This window comes from Mus caroli, unplaced genomic scaffold (genome assembly GCF_978045245.1).
Source record: "Mus caroli unplaced genomic scaffold, Mus_caroli_1 scaffold_2, whole genome shotgun sequence".
NCBI classification, from domain to species: domain Eukaryota; kingdom Metazoa; phylum Chordata; class Mammalia; order Rodentia; family Muridae; genus Mus; species Mus caroli.
Window position 1 is genome coordinate 54,196,929 of NW_028227257.1, and position 13,835 is coordinate 54,210,763.

The 13,835-nt window shown below is 42.2% G+C and overlaps 1 protein-coding gene across 5 annotated transcripts in view; it reads right to left on the reverse strand.

Moving 5' to 3' along the window:
• Window positions 1–13,835, reverse strand: part of Galk2 (galactokinase 2) — a 141,185-nt gene that overhangs the window by 53,452 nt on the left and 73,898 nt on the right. For all 5 annotated transcript variants that reach the window (XM_085834498.1, XM_021156374.2, XM_021156375.3 and 2 more), the window contains one exon: window positions 3,579–3,789. In XM_085834498.1, coding sequence (XP_085690624.1) covers window positions 3,579–3,789 — 211 coding nt within the window. The remainder of the gene's footprint in view (window positions 1–3,578; window positions 3,790–13,835) is intronic.

The following is a 13,835-nucleotide window of genomic DNA, read 5'->3' on the forward strand; positions in this document are numbered from 1 at the left end:
GAGGAGCTAGAGAAAGTACCCAAGGAGCTAAACGGATCTGCAACCCGATAGGTGGAACAACATTACGAACTAACCAGTACCCCGCAGCTCTTGACTCTAGCTGCATATGTATCAAAAGAAGGCCTAGTCAGCCATCACTGGAAAGAGAGGCCCATTGGACATGCAAACTTTATATGCCCCAGTACAGGGGAACGCCAGGGCCAAAAAGTGGGAGTGGGTGGGTAGGGGAGTGGGGGGGGAGGGTATGGGGGACTTTTGGGGTAGCATTGGAAATGTAAATGAGGAAAATACCTAATAAAAATATTTTTAAAAAAAAGAGGTAGATGGGACAGAAGAGACAAGAGTTGCCATGGGATGAAGCATGTTGAAGCATTTGGGGAGTGGGGAGCTTCCAAGGACTCTGAGGCTTCAGGGAAGTTCACCATGGAAAGACCAAGACAAGAGCATCATCGCACCTCCTACTTCCTCATCTCTTCACCAGTGACTCTCAAACTTCACCATTTCATTTAGATATACACCTGCTGTTCTGCATCTTTGTTCTGCACTAGAGGTAAAGGGTGACAGAAAGAAATGAATTTGTCACCTTGTCTCCCCTAATTACTTCTCGTATAACATCCTTAATGTCCCAGGATGTCCATGCCTTGGCTTCCCTTCTCTTCCTCCTCCTCCTCCTTCTCCTCCTCCTCTTCCTCCTCCTCCTCCTTCTCCTCCTCCTCCTCCTCCTCCTCCTCCTCCTCCTCCTCCTCCTCCTTCTTCTTCTTCTTCTTCTTCTTCTTCTTCTTCTTCTTCTTCTTCTTCTTCTTCTTCTTCTCCTTCTCTCTCTCTCTCTCTCTCTCTCTCTCTCTCTCTCTCTCTCTCTCTCTCTCTCTCCCTCCCTCCCTCCCTCCCTCCCTCCTTCCCTCCCTCCCTCCTTCCCTCCCTCCCTCCACTTTCTCTCTCCCTCCCTCCCTCCCTCCACTTTCTCTCTCCCTCTCTCCCTTCCTCCCTCCTCCAACATCTCCAGCTGAATTCTCCTGTGCTGTCCTGAGAGGCTAGCCCTCACTGATGCTTTATCTATTCAATGTAGAGTGGTGACCTAGTTTATGAATGGGCATGCATGCCAATCCATGCCCACGGGCTTACTACCTTTCACTGCACACTGTGCCTCCCGGCACACCCTCACTAATACTCAGCTCCTGGAGCCTCCTTGTCTTTGTTCAGCCTCTACTCTGTCTACAGTTGCCTAGCATCCTCTCAGGCTGGGGAGTCCACAGCTTTTCTACAGGAGCCAGCCCAAATTCAAGTCTCCTTCTGAACTAAAGTCACCCATCTCCTTCCATCTCCTCCAGGATCCCAAGGCTCCTAATAAACATACTGATTCTAGCAAGTTTTTGGCAGACTTATGTGGCAGTTACCCTGTGAGACACCAAGTTACTGGAAGGTAGAGACTGTGCTCTACTTGCCCAGCCTATCTGCCAAGTTAAATTAGACATTTTGGGTCAGAAGAGAAAGTCAGAGCCGCTGGGTACCCTCCCTTCCAATGCTCTACTCAACTTCTTCATTTAATAAACTTTAACATGTTAACGAGTTCCCCTATGACATTTTCCTAAATGCTTGTCACTGTGCTTTGTTCATACCAACCCCTCACTACCCTCTCCTATCTATCACCCTGCTGTCCCTCTCCTCCCCTTCAGGTTCAGTGTCACATGTATTTGTTAAATCTGTATCCCATATGTGAGGGGAAATGCAGGTAGGAAGCACACATATGCACGGTGTGATTCTGAAGCTCTTTGGTGAGGTAGGTCTGTGGCTCTGCTTCCTAGCACATGGCTCTCCGATGCAGGCATTACTTCCAATCACTTGCATCTCTGGCATGCAGCCCTCTTCATGCCTCTGCCTGAGATTTATCTGTTCTTCAACTCTTGGTAGCTGCTACATCCTTAGTAAAGCCAGCAAGACTTTTCTTTTCTGATCACCCAAGTGGACCTCCATGGCCACATTCATCTCTCCAGCACTAAGCCCTGTTCATGTACATTGCATAGTCACTCCTATGCCTCTTTTCATGGCAACATGCAGAAAACTTGAGTCAACTGCTTTTCTGGAGTAAGAACCAGCAAGCTTTTCCTACAAAGGGCCAAATAGGAAATATCTTGGGTTTGTGGTTACTCAGTCTCTGTCATACTCAGCTCTTGTAAAACCAAAGAACCATAGCAAATACATCACTGTGGTCTAGAAAAAACTTCTTACAAAAACAGGTGGTAGGCTTGCTTTGGCCAGCAGTCAAGTGTGCTCACCCACTTCTAGAGACTGAGTCTGAGCTTGGACTAAAATAGCAAAAGAATGTTAGAAACAAAAAAACTCAGCCCTTGTTCTCAAAGCATCCCCTTATCTTGTCGCAAAGCTGTCATAAGTTGCAGCTGTAAGATGCTACTTTGGTGCCAGTTCTTAAGGCGCAGGCCTGTAATTTGAGATCTGGAGACTGGGGCTAGAGAATCCCAAACTCTATATTGGCTAACCTGGATTACATAGTGAGTTGCCCTCTCTGGGCAACTTAGTGATATTTTGTCTCAAAAAACCTGAAAATCAGATTTATCTGTGCTTTAACTCTTGGTAGCTGCTATATCCTTAGTAAAGCCAGCAAGACTTCTCTTTTCTATTCTCCCAAGTGGACATCCATGACCACACTCATCTCTCTAGCACTAAGCCCTGAAGTTATAGGTCAGTGATACAGCATTTGCTTGGCATGCATGAAGGCCTGGGTTCAACCCCTAGTACCACAAAAATAGACAGATAGATAGATAGATAGATAGATAGATAGATAGACAGATAGATGATAGATAGATGGTAGACATGCATACAGACAGACAATATATAAAATCAGAATTCCATAGCAAGTGATCAGTAAGCAGTTGTATAGGTGAACTGAATGTCACAATTGAAGCTGGCTCTGAGGTTGAACTCTGCACCAAACTCTTCCTCCCTAGTTTCCTCTCATGCAAAATTAAATCTCAATTAGATGCCCAGGTCCTCAGCTTCCCACAAATAGAAAAACTTTCCTTCTAAGAGGAACAGCCATTCCAAGCTCTCCAAAATATAACCCATCCCTATTTGTTCCTGATACCATCAGATAAAAACAGCATTGTTCAAAGGCAACCAGCAAAAAAATAATGATAACCTGCCATTTTTGCATTTTGTAGGCTACAAACTTCAATAAGGGCAGTAAAGACTTTCTGATGTTCCAAAGTAATATTAGAGCAGTTATGAGCATTGCTCTAACCTACATTGTTTATATTAATGATATGACTGCAAAGCAAATAGGAAAAAATAACCACAAAAAGAGAGGGAATTACAGAGCTGAGAGCCTCCTGAGGGCAGGAATTGTTGTTTACCTGTGGACACAGAATGCCTGCTGTACACAAGAAATGTTTGTTGATAAATGAATAGGTGGGAACCTAGATAATCCAACTAGCCAAAGCACACACGCATTCTCCAAATTCCTTAAGGCATGATTTTAAATCAGTAGTGTCAATGGGGAAATCTGGAGACTTCCATCTGTGTGTGGCAAATGGGCCATTCAATTCTTTGTCCAGAAGACTCACCATCTTGAGTATTTGGAGTCAGGATTTGGGTGCGGAGTTTCTCCAGGCTAATTCCCAGGCACCTGCAGATCTCCTCCCGGCTGTAGGGTTCAGGATGAAGGCCATCCTCTGTGACCAACAGCATCTCTTCCAGACTAATCCCTAGTTTGCTTTGCACTTCCTCTAGCCGCAAGACATTATCCCATTGCAAGCCTTTGTGTTTAGCAAGGACCTGCAAGTTCAAGCCAAGATAGAGGTTAAGTTTTACTTCAGATGTCAATGTTCTGTTTCAATTAGTTACATTCAACTTGAACTCTTTTTTTCCATTCAAACTATACAATCTTCCCACTATTGCTCAGAAATGCATTGTGGCCTCTGTTGTTTGGAATTAAATCTGCTTGTATGTCAGTCACCTAAAACACATGCATTGCAAAGGCATTCTGGAGCATGTGGTGGGCACACAATTCCTCACTCTTGTTTCTGTTTGTCACCTCTATCCCTTGGGCAGAGTCACCAACCCGTGGGTCACAACCCCTGTGGGGGTTGACCAAATCTTTCACAGTGGCTGCCTAAGATGATTGGAAAACACACACATTAAAATTTATAACAGTGTAAAACTTATAGTTATGAAGTAGCAACAAAAATAATTGTCTGCAGGGGGAGGGGGGTCATTCCAACATGAGGAACTATATTAAAAGGTCAGAGCATTAGGGAGGCTTAAAACCACTGCTCAAGGGCTATTCTTGAATAGTTTCACTCTTTTATCTCTACTCAGACTATCTATACTTCATCCTTCTGTATAAAGTCCGGAGAAATCTATTCAAACTTCATTTGACCTTAGTCCTGAGATATAGTCTGCAGTGCTGACTCTATTAAAATACTCCCTTTTTATCATAGGTGTCTTGAAAATGAATAATGGATTTAAGTATCTGAGTATTTAGAGTTAAGTGTCACCTTTTAAATAAAAACCTCATTGGTGATCCTATGAAAAGTCCCTTCATTAGGTCTCTGGTAGTAGTACATCTCTATGTTCCTTTACCCTCCAGAAAAAGCTTGGTTTCCAGTCTATATTCTGAGGTAGCCCCACAATCCGATTGAAGGCCTGGAATAAACCAAATCTTCCTAATCAGGTGCAGTCATGGGAGTCCTAACCCAGAATACATTTCTTTCATTATCCCTAAGCCACTGACTCTGAGAAATAATGAAAGCTCTTCTCTCTCTAAGGTCTCAAGAGTTCATTGTCTGGATGTGAAGACAGCAGGTACAAAAATAAAAATCCAGAGAAAATAGAATGTTAGTTGTCATCTGATTTGCTCTTCCATTTTATTGATTTGCTTTTTGCTCTTTATTTAAAATCCTTCATTTATACAATGTATTTTGATATTTTCCCCTCCACAAGCTCCTCCCAGATTCTTCCCACCTCCCTACCTATCCAAATTCAAAACACTCCACAATGAAAATAAAAATCAACACCAATGAAAATCAACACCATCACCAATAAGACAAAAACTGCCAAAGCAAAACAAAAACAAGTGAAACAAAAAACATGACATTTGTGTTGGCCAACTATTCCTGGTCATGGGGCCTGTTCTTGAATAGGGTTCATAAGCGCCAGTGGGTATCAGTTACAGATTGCTTCTTGGTTAGCAGTTGGGAGCCCATGTCCACTACCTCTTTTCAATGCTGGGACCCTGTCTACCTTGAATCTGTGCAGGCCCGGTGCATGCTATCCGTCCCTGTGAGGTCATATGTGCATCAATCTAGAAGACACTGTTTCCTTTGGGTCCTCCACCAGCTGGTTCTTACAAGCTTTCTGTCTCCTCTTCCACTCAGATCCCTGAGCCTTAAAGGAGGGTTTGATGAAGACATCACATCTAAGATTGAGTCTGTCATTCTCTGTATACTGTCCAGTTATGGGTGTCTCTGTTAATTTGCATTTACTGCAAGATGAAAATTCTCTGATGTGGGCTGAATGAAGCACTAATCTATGGATATAGCCGTATGCAATAAGGAGTCATTTTATTAGTGTGTTCCTTTAGCAGAGTAATGGTAGGTTTTCCCCTAGGCCCATGACCTATCTAGTGTTAGGTTCTTGGTACTTTTAGCAATAGCCTAATAGGCTCTATCTCAAATGGAGAAGGCCTTAAATTAAATTTTCTAAAGTGGTGGGCTACTCCTGTAACACATGTGCAACTATTGCACCATTGTAGGTTGCAAGGTTTGAAGATGGGTGATATTGATGACTACCTTTCTCTTCTGAAAGTGTTTAGAGCACCTTCTAGTACCATAAATACTACTTAGTAGAGGTGAATCTTCTAGTTGGGCACCCAAACACTACTCTGTCAAGTGTTCTATGGCATACATATCTTCAGAAATAGGGTCTTACAATCAGGTTGTAGAAAGCAAGCAATAGTGTTGGCAATAGCCAATGATGTTTGGGGAGGTTCCACAGTACCCATTTAGTCAGTGACTCAACATAATGTAACATATTACTAGCACTGGAGGATTTATTTGGTGGCATACAATGTCTATTTGGGACACTGTCACCACTATTTTTTGGTGGTCCACTTGGACTTCTTTTATATATGTTTATATGTTAGGAACTTTTATGGTAGTAGGTTTCCATATGGTTGTCCAAATGTCCTTTAGTGTTAGTTGTCCCTCCTCATGTTCCCTCCTTTACCATCTCCCCTCTTCCCTCCTCTTCTTCCCTCCTCTTCTCCCCTCTGCCCCCTCTTCCCTCCCCCTCCCTATTTAATCCTCCCAGTCTTGATTCCTCTTTATCACTCCATAACACTATATTTTATTTCCTCTTCCTTGGAAGAACCTCTTGTTCTACATTGTCCCTTAATGGGTACCTGACCTCTGTGGTTCTATAGCACACATTCTGAAAGCTTAAAAGCTCATATCCACATATGAGGGAAAATATACAATATTTGTCTTTTGGAGTCTGGGTTACCTCAACTCAAGATTATTTTTTTTTCTAGCTCAATCCATTTACCTGAAAATTTAATTTTTCTTAAAAGCTGACTAATATCTAGTTGTGTAAATGTAGCACATTTCCATCATCCATCAGTTGGTAGACATTAGGCTCTTATGATTACAGCAGCAGTGAACACAGATAGGTCAGTGACTCTGGAGTAGGCTACAGAAACCCTCAGGGCCGATGCCGGAGAGTGGTGCGGCTGCTTCTTGAGGTACATCTATTTTTGGCTGAGGAATTGCACACTGATTCCCACACTGATGCACACGTTTACAGTCTCACCAACAATGAAGAGTTGTCCCTCTTGTCCCACAACCTTGCCAGCATGTGATGTCATTTGTTTTATAGACCTTGGCCATTCTGACTGAAGGAAGATAAAATCTCAGTTGTTTCAATCTGCACTTCTCTAATGGCCGAGGATGCTGAACATTTCTTTAAGTGTGTCTCAGCCATTAATGGCTCATCTTTTGAGAACTCTCTGCTTAGTTCTGTACCCCATCTTTAATTGTGTTCTTTTCTTTTTTGATGATTTTTGTTTTACTTCTGTTTTTCTTCCTTTTAGAGGGGATGCTGGACTTACGAAAAGATGGTCTTAAGTTTGGTTAGAATTGCTCACTTCTAAAATGTTACTAGCTAAAGCTTTCAAACGTGTTAATCATATAAAAAAAAAACTGGCTCATATACTTGAAACAGATGATTTTAAAGGAGAACTGGGAACAGAGACAATACAATTGTTTTGCTGTTCAATTATTTCACAGAACAGAGTATCATTTTTTTCTTTGCAGTTTTTGTTCCTCCTTTCTATTACTTTTATTGAGTTTGTTCTTTAACAATTTCACACATGTATAAAGTCTCTTCTGATCAGTGTAACCCCAGCTTCTCTAATCTCCCTTCCAGTCCTATTAAACCTCCCCTGTCCCCACAAGTCCTTCTCCCATAATCATGTCTTTGTTTTTTCTTGTTTTGTTTTTGTCTTTGAGACTCAGAGTTTAACTAGGATCGTCTGTGTGACCATGTGTGGGGAACTATTCATTGGAGCCTGGTGGGAGCCTCCGTGGGCACACACCTGAAAACAATGACTGTCTCTTCACCAGAAACCACCAGTAGCAACAGTTCAGCCTGAGGATGGGGCCCCATGAGTCCCTCCTAATCCATTAACTGATGACAGGCCCAGTCTTATAAAGGCCCACTGCAGACAGCCAAAGTTGCTCTGAAGTTATGACTTCTTTGGCCGTGCCAAATGTCTTAGCCCTTCTTCTTTCCTTCCAGTTTCTATTTTCTTTCTACCTCCTCAAGCAAAAATCTCTTATGCCTTAGAAATATTGGTACAAATGTCCAGTTTAGGGCTGAGTACTCAACTTTTGCATATTCTTAATACCTTGAAAACCATGAGTCCCTGCAGAGAAGCATCTCTGCTTATGGCTGGAAATAACATTTATCTATAATTCCTCCTAAAAGAATTTTTAGAAGGCATCTTGGTACCATAACAACTTAGCCAAACAAGAGCAGAAAGTTCACTCCTAGACCCTGACTTCCTCAGGCATAGAGTTTTGGCCAGATTTACAGTACTAGGTATAAATTCCATCTTGTGGAGCAAGCTGCAAAGCCAATCAGAGAGTGATGGGTTACTCTCAGAACCGTTGTGCCACTAATACATCAGTGGGTGCACCTTGTCTGACATGGTCAAAGAGTTCACAGCTGAGTAAGAGTGGAGTTCACAGCTAAGTAAGACTTGATGCTTATTGTGCCCCCAAACACTGCAAAGTAGTTTGTAGAGTAACTTCCAGGACTATGAAAGCTAGCAGGCAGGGAGTAAGCCTCAAGTTCAGCTAGATGACTGTGGATATTAAATTAAATTAATAAAATGAAAAGACAGCATGAAGTTGGGAGAGAGACAGGGAGACAGGATGGGGGCACTAGTTGGTAGTAGTGGATAGATATGATCAAAGTACATTGTATAAGTGTTATCACATTTTCAAAGACTAAATTTTTAAATATTACTAAAAAAAAGTGAGAGATAAAAGAATGAAGAGGGAAGAAAAAGCACTTCCCTATGATAGTTCCCATCTCCGCCTTTACTTGACCCTGTCACGTTGTCCTAGACACTTGGAAAAAACATCCTGCCCAGCAACTTGTGTGACCACTCTGCAAGGCATGCCTGCAGCCCACAGGCTGCTTCCAAAGGGAGCCTCTACACTGCTGTTCCCTGTGGGCAGAGGTACTAATTCACTCCAGCAATATCCCAGTTTGCTGTTAGGCTGACGTCCATTTCACTTTCAGCTAATGGGTCTGCTGAGCCAAGACGGTGTGCATTGCAATTAAAGAATGGAATCTCTCACATGCTCACAACCACAGCTGCTTAACCAATGAGCTGCCGTGTTGCTGTGAGAGAGCAAAATGGGAAAGCCACTTAAGCCCTTGGAAATTTGGCTCAGGAATCAGAAAGATGACTTGCAGATGAGGAGAGAATGGGTGAGATCACTTGCTCAGAGACAGAACCTAATGAGGGAGTGTGTCACTGCTGCCTTCGTGGCTGGCACACTTTGCATCTGGGAGGCAGGGTTATGACTCAGGGCTGCAGGTCATTTCCTCACAGTTTCCCACTGAGAAGCTTTGAGATAACAGTTCTTCAACATTCACTGCCCCTTTTTACCACAGCAAACATGACAGGTTCACATCACATACTGCTTCAGGGAGGATCCTGAGCAGGCAACAGTGCTTTGTCCCCAGTGATGGAAAAGGTAGGAATAAGCAGGTTAAGACCCCACATTGGTGAGGGGTCCCTCTAAGTAGGTCTTGAGGCAAGCCAATGAGGGACAGAAGTGACACCCTTCAAAGACTGGGATGTGTAAACCTCAGCTGTGTCTACCTGAAAGCAAGACAAAGAATGTTTCCCATTGCTCACAATCATCACTCATTGGGCTGCTCTCAGGGTATGAACTTCCTAGTACTTACAGTGTCCTCGCTACAAACTAAAATACTAGGCACTCTCCTACATCAAGCAAACACTCCAGCTGATAATGGCCAGGGATCTGACAGGAGGCATGGGCACTGAAAGGATATGGAGCCCACTACAGGGGCACAGCTGTCAGAAGTCACTTCTCCAGCTTCCTTATTACATTTAGTAGTACTAGCCAATCAATGGGGAAAGCATAGAGCCTTTTCTTCCTGCCTCTTCTTGCCTCTGTGGGCACCAGGCATGCACTTGGTACACAGATATGCATGCAGGCAATGAACTCATACACATAAAATACAAATTTTAATTTAAGAAAAATAAATAAATAATAGAACTGTCATGTACTCCCACAATTCACTTTTGATCATATACCCAAAGGACTCTAACACAATATACTACAGAGTTACCTAAACATCCATATTTCCTGTCATACTTGTCACAATAATAAAGAAATGGGCCATACTAAGATGTCCATAAGTAGAAGAATAGATAAGAAAATGTAGTACATATATGTAATGGACTTTTCTTCAAACATAAAGAAAAAAATGAAGTCAACAGCATTCATGAGGGAAGGATGGAGCTACAGAACACTATGTTAAACAAAACACCACACACAGGAAAACAAATGCATGTGTCCTCTTGTATGTAAAATACTGATTTAAATGTGTGCATGCATGTTGTATGTAAAATATTGATTTAAATGTGCACATACATGTTGAAAACTAGAAAGGGGATCATGGGAGGAGGAAGAAATTAAGTGGGGTAATGAATTATGTGTGACATGAAAGCAGAGGGGAGGATTATTTGAGGGGGGAGGAAAGGAATCAGTAATATGGGGTAGGAAGAATGAGGAGCTGGGAGGAAGGAAGGAAGGAAGCCTGCCAAAAAGAAAACAAAAAGTCAATCCCAGAAAGCACTGTTTTCTCAGTTGGGTGTAGTTTTCCTTTGTTTCTGTTTTGAGACAGGATGTCACTCTGTAGCTCTGGCTGTCCAGATTCATCACCCCAAGAACTGGGGTCACACTTTACACCTGACTGTGTCTCTTCCTTTGTATCCCACCTCTCTGATGATCTATGATCCACTTCTCTTCAACCAAATGATGTGTTTCTGCTACCAATGAACTGGTTCTTCAAAGCTCCTGCTATAGCATCAATGGCCTCCCTACTGCTTGCAAGGCCAGTGCAGCACTGAGGGCTCCCCCTTTCCAGGTTCACTGCCCAGACCACCTCACCCGTCCCTCTGCCTCCTCACTGTAGCTTGAACTCCCTGTGTTCTGCCAATGACACTCACTAGAGTCCTGGCAAAGCATGCTCTACTGAATACACAGAATGAGTGAAATTGACCGCAGTCTTGAGTATCTGGGTTTTCTGCTCAGATTCAAGGAAATTGTCAAAGCCTCGAGAATACTGTGCCAATTTCTCGGCACATTCTACCACCAGTCAAAGAACCAGTTCCATACTGACCACAAACTGACAGGAGCTAAAGAACTTGGCTGAGTGGTGGCACCCAGCCAGACAGGCCTTCCAAAGATCACAGTATGTTTTTCTTGAAGTGTCATGACAACTCTCTACCTCACTGCTTCTCATATTGCTACAAAGAGCTGAGGCTATGTAGCAAAGCAGCACTATACCCACCCTATTGCAGCCCCCCGAGCAAAGAGCTGAGGCTATGTATGTGGCAGAGCAGTGCTATAACCTCTCAGTGTGACCTCCCCCATAGCGGGTCTGCCCATAGTGTTGAGTATTGGCGTCACGTATTTTATCCCTCAATATAACAGACATACAATATTTCTGGAAAATTTTAAGCAATGAAATATGTATAAAATATGAAATATTTTGTGCCCACTAAAGATTCCTGGTCATTTTGTTAATTTAAAAACATAAAAATGTGCTTCACTTAAAAGTATCATTTACGCAAGCAATGGTTATAAATCTCTATTGAGTTTGCTTCGAATGTTTTTCATTTTAGTTCAAATGCTCTACAAGACTCCAACTTTTAATGAATCTAAATCAATTAGTTTTTGAAAGCTGATGGCGAGAAAGAGTCAGAAGGGGAAAAATTCAGAGTAGAAGGCACTGTCAATATTAAAGCAAAATGAATAAAAATCACCTCGCCGCTTTGCTGTGCTTCCCTGTAATAACTAGGTATGAAAGAAACTCAGACTCATAAGAGTACTGTAGAAAGACAGGGCATACAAAAAGTGTGTGCTGGCCCTCACAACCCTGCTCTGTGACTTTCTTTCTAATGCATCATTTTCAAAGCTCTCCTGGTTAGCCATTCTCCACTCTCGCACAAAGCAAGTCTCTCCAGGTTAAACAAGCATCCTGGCCATTTTTACCTGAAAGTCTACTTCTTTATTTAATGAAACCATTTCCAGATAAAATGAAATTCATTTCTGTGCTGCCAACAATGGAGGAATGGATCCACACTGTACGGTCAAGGTCAATATGATTAACAGATTCTGCTTATGTCCCTAAGCAAAAACAGCCACACAGCCACATCCCTGCGTGTGGCCTCTATGACTGGCTTTTCTTCATCTCTACTTTTCCAGAAGTTTAGACTTACATGCAAATATTCATAGAAATGAGATTTAGAATATATTCTCCACTGTGAGGAAGGCTTTCAGCTTTCTTTTTTCTACAATGTAAAAGAGAAAAAATTCTTACAGTATTTGATAGGTTTTGTTTTGTTTTGTTTTAGTTTGCAATATCTAATACAATATAAATGCTATGTAAGTATAGTAGTGAATATATATAAGTATATATAAATATATAACTGAATAGTATAAGTGTAGTCCCTACATTTACTCTCACCAAAATACACATACTTAATATTTAGAAGCTATTTGCACAAAACACCAAACATGTAATATTTCTCTTTGTGAGCTTGGGTTCTATCCATTTCCCTGCAAATTTCATGGCTTCAGTTATCTTTATAGCTGAATAAAATTCATGGTGCATCTGTCTGCTGAAGGCCAGCTAAGCCAACTGCATTCTTGCTATTGTGAGTAGATCAGCAATGACGGCACATGTGCAGGTGTTTCTCAGTGGCTGCACCAATTCACTCCCCACCCCAGCCCCGCTCCCACCCCCTCGGCAGTGAGTGACTAAGGATCTCTCTTTCCCCACATCCTTGCAAGCACCTGTCAGTCATTTCTTGATGATAGCTAGCCTGACTGGGGTGGGGTTAAATTGCAAAGTATTTTTATTTGAATTTTTCTGATGGCTAAGGATGTTGGACATTTATTGGCCATTTGTACTTACTTGAGAACTGTCTGTTCAGCTCACTGGCCCTTTTCCTTATTGGCAAGAATTTTAATGTTTTTCAGTTCTTTATTTTAGATGTCTCTCCACTTTCTGGAATATGGCTAGCAGAAGTTCTCTCCCATCCAGGAGGCTTGTTGGTCATTCTGCTGTTACTTTTGCTATGGAAAAGCATTTTAATTTCAGACAATCCCATTTGTCAATTTAGGGAAAGTAATTCCTGTGTTATTTGAGGTTCTATTAGAGCTAGAAAAAAAAAGCTAGAAATGCCTTGCTTAAGCCTACACCAGGAAGCATTTTCCCTTATCAGTCCTGGCATTTCTGGTTTTAAAAGTGGTGCTTTTAATCCAGTTTGAGCTGATTTTTGTGCAAGGTGAAAAAGTTACATATCTAATTTAACTCTTCTACAAATGGATGTCTAGTTTTGTCAGTACTGCTTATTGAATAGATATCTTTTATCCAGTTCATGTCTCTTATACGTTGGTCAAAAATTAAGTGGGTTGGGGCTAGAGAGATGACTCAGAAGTTAAGAACACAAAGTTTTCTTGCAGAGGACCCAAGCAAGGTCCCCACCCACATCGAGCAACTCACAAGTGCCTGTACCTCCAACCCCAGGGAATCCATCCAGCGCCATCTCCTGGCCTCTGCAAGCACCTGCCCTCTCATCCTCACAGCTCACACACAGGCACACACAAATAGCTCCCGAAAGGTTTCAGTTTTTAATTATGTGGGGAGTTTAAGCACACCTGAGGGCAGATGGCTCTGGAGGCCAGGGGCACTGGATCCCCTGGAGTTGGAGTTACCATGGTTACAATGTTTCCTGACACTGAAGCCAGGGAAAAGCAGTGCAGCGATTTTGAAGAATCGCCAGAAGACCTGCCCTTTCATAGTTGATACTGAATGTTGTGTGTTCTCCAAGAAATCCATCTACTTAAAACTAAAACTAAGAGTGACTCAAGATATTCTACCATTGCATCTGAAATGCATGTCATAGGTAACCCATGGTCAGCATCCTCTTTTGAATGAAGCTGAAGAAGGGAAAGAGGAACCAACCGTCTTCTTAAAGGACAAATGTA